At 47.3% G+C, this 9776-nt stretch overlaps 1 protein-coding gene across 5 annotated transcripts in view; it reads left to right on the forward strand.

The window, feature by feature from the left end:
- The window catches only part of SETD3 (SET domain containing 3, actin N3(tau)-histidine methyltransferase), a 71292-nt gene extending 67114 nt beyond the window's left edge, over positions 1-4178 (forward strand). For 4 of the 5 annotated variants that reach the window (XM_082387722.1, XM_082387723.1, XM_082387720.1 and 1 more), the window contains 2 exons: positions 1922-2082; positions 2804-4178. In XM_082387722.1, coding sequence (XP_082243848.1) covers positions 1922-2082; positions 2804-3250 — 608 coding nt within the window. In that variant the 3' untranslated portion in view covers positions 3251-4178. The remainder of the gene's footprint in view (positions 1-1921; positions 2083-2803) is intronic. The other variant, XM_082387724.1, reaches the window with a different exon arrangement.
- Positions 4179-9776: the final 5598 nt, after the last annotated feature.

Raw genomic sequence — 9776 nt, forward strand, 5'->3', positions numbered from 1 at the left:
GAGTCAAGGGTTAACCGTGGGCTTTTCTTGCGTGTAATATAGGGTTACAAAGTTGAATGTCACAGTTCATATCCTGATGAGAGATGACGACGATGATAATCCCTGTAATTTGGGAGCCCCGTCTCTGTGCCGGGCACGATGCTGAATGTGGTGCAGGCTTTGTTCATCCTCATCAGCCTTGCTGGAGGGAGCTGGGGCTTCCCACTTGACTGACGTAGAAGCTCCCATGCAAAGAGGAGAGTAACTTGGCCACTCAGCTGGCAGGCGATGACCCTGACTTGGGACCCAGCTCTGCCGCCTCAGAGCCTGTACCCCAGGCCCCCACGTGGCTCCTGCGGGTTTGCAAGTCCCATAGCCCACGGAAGAGATTCTAGCGCTGCAGAGTCTGCAGGGGCCAGGCTGCGGGCCACCAAACCACACTCTTGCGGTGGGCAGGGAATCCAGGAAATCCAGGAAGGGTTTGTCAGCGAGAGGGAAGAGGGGAAAGAAACCTGCTCCCGGAGCCTGCGGTTCATTTCCTGAGTGTTCCAGGCAGGTTGGTGGCCTTTCATAGGTTTTATTTCTCCAGGCGTGTGAAGCCAGTCCAGTATCACTGCTAAGAGCAACAGAGAGAAAACTCTGCTTCAGCCCCTCAGCTTCCCAGTGTTAATTAAAGGGTGAAACTCGGGTAGATTGAGGAAGAAAGCGAAAATAGTAACCTTAGTATTGGGGGCTTCTAAAAAGAAACTTCTTCCACTTAAAAAGAATTTTAAAAATCTTCATTACTTTATGCAAAGAATATAAACTGAAGGATCAAAAATCTAAAAATCCTGAATTTCATCATGACCTTTTGCTAACAAATGCAACTTAAGAAATTTCTTTTCTGAATATTAGATTAACTTCTATTTTCTTAAAATAAAAAAAAAAACCAGTAACCTGCTTTTGAATCATTTTAGGTCCGTTGATTCTCTTTAGTTTCTCTTTAGTCATAGACAATTTGTCTTGTCAAGACAATTGATGCATTCTTTGAATCACTCTCACTAATACTAATAAAAGTTTGGTTTGCTGGCAGCAGAAGTTCTTCCATTTGAATTGTAAATAGTGACAGCTGTAGGGCATTTTGCTCTGAAAGAGATACTGTCTCATAATTACATAAGAAGCACGGTTGTATTTCTTGAGCATGAATAGGATCGGCATGTTTTGGTCTTTTGAAGATAATGTGCCAGGAGATAAAATGCTCAGAGCAGTTGCTGAATTCTTTCCTCTTCTTACATATATTTGAAGGTAGTTAAGATGTGCACTTGTGTTTATTTGTAATTCCTTTTTAAATTCCTGACAAGTGAGGGATACAGACACATATTTCATTAACTAAGATTTTTCTAGTCCATTTTTGGGTTTCAGTTTGTGGTTTACTTGTTGTAAGATGAGACAAATAGCTTTTGTCAGGCCAACTACTGGAATTAGCATCCATCAGATTTCAGTCTAGAAGGATCACTGGGTTGTTGTGCTGTCGTTTGTTTTCACTGTTTACATTGCTCACCTACATGTCTTTTTGACCCAGTTGCTGTGACTGGGCTCAGAGTTTGCAAGAAGGGTGTTGTCAAAATAAGGGGTGTGTCGCTACAGATGGTCTTTAAGAAGTATCTTCTGAAACCATCTAAAGGCTCTCGGGATCCCTCTTAAAAACAATGAAAAATGCGGAGGGCTGGCCCAGCAAGGCTTGATCTGGATTCCAAATCAGGAAGACCTCCTCTCTTTTTTCCCTGAAACAGCTCTGGCTCTGCTCTGGAGAGTCTAGCCATGGCCTGGCTGATTGATCAGGGAGAACTGTTCACCACAGGAAGATGACGTTGTTGGGAAAGATGTTTTGTGAGGTGGGTTGCTGGTTAAAATGAGAAGTAGTGCTGTTTCCCCTAACAGATTGCTGTTTGTGTTCTTGTAGAAGAATTGAAAGAACATTTGCTGGGAGATAATGCCATTGACAGAATCTTCACCTTGGGGAACTCTGAGTATCCTGTTAGCTGGGACAATGAGGTCAAACTGTGGACATTTCTTGAAGATCGAGCCTCACTTCTTTTAAAAACATATAAAACAACCATTGAGGTAATTCTTTTGATTAAGGGAGGACTTGTGCATTGTCATGTTTTAAAAGACGTTTAACAAGAGATTCTTTCTTAAATGTAAATAACTATCATGCTTTAGCAAAATTATTGTGTATTTGACATTTTTCATTCAACTTATTAATATTTTTCTATTTTACATGTTTACCCCTACCAAAAGAGTCACACTGAGGCATTGTTGATTAGAATATAAATTTTTTACATTATTTAACATTTTTCCATAATTTCTAATTCATATGATACAGACAAACACAAGTTTTCATCCATGCTTTCAAAGTTTACTCTTGGGTCACTGACTTCAAATACCTGTCATTCAGCCATCGTTCAGCCAAGTGCCGAGCCCTGGGCTCCGTCAGGGCACAAGACAGAAGGGTTTTAGAAATAAGTGAAGTTCTGTCAGTGTCCACGCACCATTTGATTTAGGCTCTTCTTTTTTGTTTTATAATCATATACTTAGGTATAATTTACATAGAGTAAAATTCACACTTCTGAAGTGTACGCTTGGGTTTAAGTGTGCAGTCATGCAGCCACCTCCACAGTCAAGTTCCAGAACCTTCTGTCACCCCCCCCACCCCGCGCCCCCCCCCCCCCCCCCCAATTTCTCTCACGCCTTCGTCCCCGGCAGCAACTGATCTGCCTTCTGGCACTATCGTTTTGCTGGTTTAGACTTGCTGTAGTTAATTTTGCTCTGTTTCCTTTTCCAGGAAGATAAGTCCTTCTTGAAAAACCATGCCCTTTCCGTTCGTGCCACGATGGCCATCAAGTTGCGCTTAGGTGAGAAAGAGATTTTGGAAAAAGCGGTCAAGAGCGCGGCCGCGAACCGAGAGCACTGCCGCAGGCAGGTGGAGGGGCACGCCCCGCTCCCCAAGTACGAGGAGAGTAACCCGGGGCTGCTGGAGGGCGTGGCGGACTCGCGGCTGCCCCTGGTCCTCAGGGACCCCGAGGGGGAGGCCGGCGCACAGGAGGCCTTGACCCTCACTGAGGCTGTCCGCAGGGCAAAGGCTGCAGAGCACGGGCTGGTCAACGGCGAAAACTCTATACCCAACGGGACCAGGTCGGAAAAGGAAAGTTTAAATCAAGAGGAAAGTAAAAGAGCGACTGGAGACGCCAAAGAATCCTCTTCCGACAGCGCCGAGGAAGTTGGAAAGTAGCTCTGAGTCTGTCGGGGGACCCAGTTTAGCAGAAGTGTATGAATGGCCCCGTTTACATCGCTGTGTTTCCTTGTTCACGGTTTTCTTTCTGCAGAGAGGAAAATATGTTTTTGCTGCTTTATATAAAAATGATTTTTTTAAGTTATTTAAAAAATCTAGCTTCCCTTTCTGATTAAGATTGCCATCTTGCTTCTTGGCCAAACAAACAAGTTATCAAGCAGAGCACAGAGGGGGAAGAGGTGCCTCGGAAGATTTTGCAGACCCATTGCGGGCAAATGTATTTTCTTCCTGGGGAAGAATTCAGTTCCTCTGTCAGCTGTGCTTTTGTGGGCCTGTCATCTTGACAGCCAGAATCAAAGCCTGCCCTGCCTCCTGCCAACGGGGCTTGACAGTGGCGCTCTGGGGGTGCAGTGCGAAGGTGGGGCATTTGGCTGCACAGCGGAAAACAGGCTTGAGGTGAGGAAACTTGAGAGGCTGGGCAAAAAAAAAAAAAATTTTTTTCCTAAAAAAAATAACACCCCAGTACCAAAAGAAAAGGTAAGGTGGCAACCTTATTTTTAATAGTTTTAAATGTTGATGATAATCCTAATTATGTAAACACACCTACACACACAGACACACACACACACACACACATATCTAGTGATTTCTAAAGATTTGTTTACTTTTTGTGTTTTGTTTTACCGTATTGAGAACTTGTCCTTTCTCCTTGAATCCAAGTAGGACATGCATCCTCCTCCTAATTTTAAATGTTGGCTCTGGTTGTAAAGTGGTGCGTTTGCCCTCCAGCCCTGGCGCCGGAGAGCTTGCGAGGGCACCATGTTCAAGGCAAGGCCGCTCCTGGCTTCTCTGGTTGTCACAACAAGCTAGAGATTTTCAAAGCTACACTTTTGAGTAAAAAGCCTTATTAAAAGGAAAACGTAATTAATATTTTTGTCTATTCCTTTTCTTTGGAGTGCGACAGGCCCCTTGAATCGAGCTTTTATGCAGACCCTCCTGCTTATCCACGGGGCAGGTTTCGAACCTGACCCGTGCTGCGTGTTGCTCCCCGCTGGGGACTCAGAAATGGGTGAGAGGCGTGAGCTCAGCCCCCTCCCTAGCCTGCAGGGGGTGCTCGGGGGGGCCGGTGGCACCAGGAACACAGGAAGAGGAGTTCTTAGGAAGTAGAGGCTTGGGGTGGTGTCCTGGGGGTGAGGTGGGATCCATCCCCAGAAAGCCACCAGTCTTCAGGTTACGGATTGCCAGTCTTCCTTAACTGCAAATGTTCACATCGTCTCTGATGTCCTAACTGTTAAGGACATTGCTTATTTTGGAAAAGGCTGTGTGAATTATTCCCCCGACCGTCTCGGTAAACATGGCTGCACACAGGAAGTCTTCACGGTGCTCTCGGTGTTCCTCCTTGGAGAAGACACTGCTCTGCCGATAACTTGCTTTATTCTCTACCAAGGACACCCCATCTCCCAGGGCTCCGCATGTCACGTGTACCTGCTGCCCTTGGATGCTAGAGGCAGCTTTCATCTTTACGTGAGGTCGGCGCCTGTAACTTCCTATGTTGTTAATGTGAACACAATCTGAACTGCCTCAGAAGAGGATGCCGGTGACATCAGCTCTCCTATCAGCCCTGTACCTGAGATACTTTACCAAAGATATGAAGTAGTCTGGGAAACCTACGTACTAATTTCCAAAAGGCAGAAGCACGGTGGTACTCAAGGAGTTTTCTCTCTGGAACAGGAGCCCCAGAAGAGATGAAGAATGCTCATGACTGATTTGTCTGTAGATGAGTTTCTCATTGGATGACAGCTTTCAAGTCTAATGTTAAATATATGTCCTTTGAAATATATATATATACACACACACACACACACACACACACACACACAGTTCAGACGTAAAGTAGCTTCATGAGATAGAATAGTTTTCAAAATACTCCCTGGAGAAGATTCGAGTTCAGGTGGAGCTGGACGGGGGTCAGGACAAGCCCTGGTCCTCACGGCACCACTGGAGGGTGCGAGGACCCCACGCTCGGGCTTCAGTTCCCTCATTTACTTGGGAGGTGAGGGAATGGTACCTAATTATCAGTGGTCCCTGCCTAAAAATTCGGACACTGTTCTGTCCATGAATTCCCCATCCACAGGGTCTCTTTGTTAAGGTTATTGGACCAAAAAACGATTATATAGGTTACGCTCCAATCAAGGAGACTGTCTGTGACAAAGAGGGTGCTCATAGAACGCTTTCGATGTCGGAAGACAGAGCGTGTTGGACAACGTGATTTCCTAGGTCGGATAGAATCACCCTTGCAGGACTCCGGCGGGTCAGCGAGGCCACAGTGCATGTCATCAGCCCTCTGCGCCCATGAGCGATGCACCGCTGCTGCACAGACACTTGGATTCACGACTGAAGCATTTGAAAACTGAGGAAAAGTGATTAAATTGGCATTGAAGAACCCTCACTGCCATCTGTCATGAAAACAGACCTTTCTCTCAAATCATTTTAAAGTTTACTTTCTTCTGATGCTTTTGGATAAGAGGCTGTTCAGGCTAGTCGTTGGGAAAATGCCAGCTTCTGCTTCTGTTTCGTTAGCTCTGTGTGTTATTTGTGTAAACAGTTAGCAATTAGATATCACCAGCCTAGAAAAATCACCCCGTTTTTCCACTCAGGCTGGCAATTGATGGGTGATTTCCCCCAATAGTTTCTAGAATAGGCTCACTAGACGATGTATTTAATTTTTTTGAGAGGTGGAGTGAGACATTAAAACTATAATATACCCAGGTTCCCAATATGCAGGGTTATGCTAAATTAAACTTTCACTTAAAAATGAGGGAATTCGTTTTCTGTAAATCATCACTTACTATGTTTTTGATCGTTAAAGCATACATGTTGGAGTGAAAGAATTAAAAAAAAACAAAAACAAAACCCAGAGAAAGTACCTACAACTTGAGTTCAGAACTAAAATAGCACTGGCTATAAAGAAAATAGGGAATCATGGTTACTGGTGGTTGGTTTTGGGGGTGAGTTTCAGGAAGCCCAGATCATGAAGTGTTGGCTGTAACCATGGCTACGGTGAGAAGCTTTTTATGTGATATACCGTGCCATGTTCACATTATTACCGATCTGGCAAAATGAACATGTTTATTAATAGGATGTAGCGATAACCTGACCCAAGAATCTGGCTCACTTTTATTTAAATGTCAATTTCAGGTAAGTATACAGTAGAATCCAATAACCTCATTAGGGGTCACCCTACTATTTTAATCAGCAGCACCTTATATAGTGTATTCCTAAAATTCTGTGTGTAAATTGAATTTGAGTAACTCAAATTGTATTTAGATGCACTGGCGAATTTGTTATTTAAATGAAGCTGCAGTGCTGGCCCTGGGTATTTGAAGAACTGTCACGGGAAGGTGGGATGGGGCTCACTCTGTCTCTGCAGAAGGCACAGCCAGGGCCAGTGGGCCGGGAGGCAGATCCCCGCCGAGGGAGGGGCGCTTCCTAACAATGCAGGCTGCTCTGGACGTGGACATGGACATGAACAGACCGCCGGCCGTGGGAAGAGGGTATTCTAAGTGTCTGGGGCACTTTGATCTTATTTATCTTTATGCAGAGGATGGGGAGGCTCTCCACGGTGGCTGAGAGTGCAAGTTCCGGGCCACATGGCTCTGGGTTCCTGACCCAGCCCCGCTTCTCTCCTGGGACCTGGGGACAGTCCTTGGATGTGTTTGTACCCACCTTTAGTGCGTCTTGTGCTTCCTACCTCTAGAGGGTCCGGGAGGACCAGATGAGGTAACGGGTATAAAAGCTTCTGGCACCGTGTCTGCCGCGTGCTAAGCGTTCAGTAAATGTGAGTCATTACTCTTCTAAGTCTGAGCCACTCCTGGGAGGCAGGAAGTGTTAGTGGGACTGGGTGGGGGGGGCTGGGGGGCAGCAAAATCATCCCTGCTCTGCAGGCAGGCTGCTGGCATCTGTCCACGGAGACAGACCTGGACTGAGCACCAGTTGTGTTCCTGGTGTAATGCCAGGTTCTGTGTAATTCAGATTCCTAAGAAGCCCTTGCTGCCCCCGCAGGTGGTGAGGCCACCATCTGAACAAATAACCGTAACCCCGGGCAGAGCATGCCACGCTTCTGGACACGGAGTGCTCTGTGCACTCTGGAACTCGGGGAAAGAAGCGCTGGAGGAAGTGGCACCTCGGCTTTCAGGGGTTCGTCTGTGAGCAGTGGGGTGGGGACGGGGCAGTGCCAGGCTGGAGGTGGGGGGTAGGAAGTTGAGGTCCCCCTGAGGAATCCCGCAGGAGGCTCCTGAACTGGCCGGTGCCCAGGGACCCCAAGGAGAGCTCCTGCAGAGTTTCACCTACCTTGTAATGAATGAACTTCTTTAGATGGAAAAATGTGGCAATGGCCAGCTGCTTGAAAAGACCATTGGTATTTCCCGTAGAAACGAGATAAAACGGCAGAGAAACCTGTGTTCGTGGACGCCTTAGCCTGACTGTGGGGTTAGGAAAGTTAGCCCAGATTGTCACACTCTTTTCAGTGCCAACTCCTAGGTTTATTCATTCTCCTAACGTCCTCTTACGACTCAGGCATACCTGTGTGTGTGTCCATACATGTATTTTATATGTACACATTTACACAAATGTGTGTGTGTATATGTATACGCGTGCACATAAGATTTTCTCAAAACTCATATTCTTCAGTTTCAGGCAACAGAGAAGGTGCTCGGCATGGCTGAGGGCAGGCTTCACCCAGCTGGTGCGATGTGAGTGCTGGTGCCTTTGTGGCTCATCTTTCATTTCCTGGTGCCTCGTGCAGGACCTGGCGCCTCGTGCGTGCTCTGAAAAGGTTTCCTCACTGGTGGGGCACCTCTAGCAGTGTGCCGCCTCGGCGGCTGTGATTTATACGCTCCTCCGGAGAAGCTCCAGGCTGACCTCAAAATCCTGCTCCTCTGCCCCGGCTGGATCAAATCAGGGGCACAGGAATAACCCCCCTCCCCCCTCACATCCGTCCTCCCCCCTTAGGAAGCAGGTGCTATAACAGACACACGGACACCACCAGCTCTACCAGCAGCTGTACAAAGGTGGTGTTGTACAGAAAAGCCTTTACAGGGTTATTTTTGCCAGACTTGGGTGCTGAGGGTGCTGAGGTAGAGAGCAGGCTGGTTGTGTGCGTGTTTGCTGCCTGTTGAGATGCTCTGGGAGCTGGTGACTCATGCACTGACGACATTAACGAAAGCTACCGAGTGTTCCAGGCAACGGGCCGGGCCATTCCGCGTAGGTTAACTGGGTAGAGCCCTCAGGTAGCCCTTGGCCTTCTGCTCATCCTTTGCGGTGACAGGAGCGGCTGTCTCCTCCCCCAGGTCCTCAGCCCTGCGACGTGAGTGGACCAGCGGTCTAGCAAGGGTGAGCAAGGGCCCCCGCGGGACCCAGCAGTTTTCCAGGTCAGACTTCTTAGAGGCTCAGACAGCAAAGACTTCAGACCTCCAAGGTGTGGGTTCTTCCCCACAGGGACCCGAACAGCCTTGGTCTGCTGCTATCTCGCACTGCACCCCGGTGGCAGGGGCAGGTGGCAGAAGCCCTGTTTTCCAGATGACAAAACACAGGTCCAGGTGCCGTGTTGAGCTGCCGGGAAAGTGAGACATGGGTGGCCACAGGGTCTCATCCCAGTTCCTCTTCCTTAATAAGCTTTGATTCAGTGACACCCGTAGATTCACCCAACAGTTGTTGGAGTATCTGATCAGTGCTGGGGGTGCAAACAGTGTGGCCCCAGCCGCTCGGCCACAAGGAGCTCCAGGACCAGCAGACCTGGCACCCAGCCCATGTCTGGGGGCTGCAGGGGGCCTCCCGGGGAAGTTACACCCAAACTAGGTCTTGAGGCACATTCCTTTTTTTCTACCCCTAACAGAAAAGAGACTGTCCAGGGCTTTTAATTCCACAGTCTACAGAATGGTAGATTACCTGTAATTCTCTCTTAGACTAATTTTTACTCCTTATCACCCTCTCCCCAAAAGGTTCATTTCTATTACCAAATAGTACAGAATTTAAGTCTCTGATTTCTTTTCACAACTTAAGTGCTTTGAACACATGCCTCAGGGAACTAGAATCTTCTTCATGTTTACAGATATTACATTTCCAGATTTCCTAACATTCTGGGATCTTCCGAATGAGGGTGGAATGATAAGAGGGGACCCCAGCATCATAGCTTTGGGGTGACGCCAGATAAATGGCAGTGAAATCCCTGTTTCCTTTGCTGAAACAGAAACCTGTTATGAGACTGGTACATGAGAGCATGAATGGTGGGGATTAGCCCCATTTCCCCAAACTAGTCCCCAAACCCATCCCAGAATGATGACATTTAAAAAACCACCTGTTAATCCCGTGGGGTTTGACTAGGCCACACCTACTTCAGTCTATCTCAAACAGACAATTAACAAGGAAATGAGAGGATCCAGCCTCAGTGACACACCACATCTGGGCATAGAAGCTTGTCACCTGTTTCCCTGTCATTCCTGTGATAAGTTTTGTTGTTTACCGCCCA

The sequence above is a fragment of the Balaenoptera borealis genome (assembly GCF_965194805.1).
Source record: "Balaenoptera borealis genome assembly, chromosome: 3".
NCBI classification, from domain to species: Eukaryota; Metazoa; Chordata; class Mammalia; order Artiodactyla; family Balaenopteridae; genus Balaenoptera; species Balaenoptera borealis.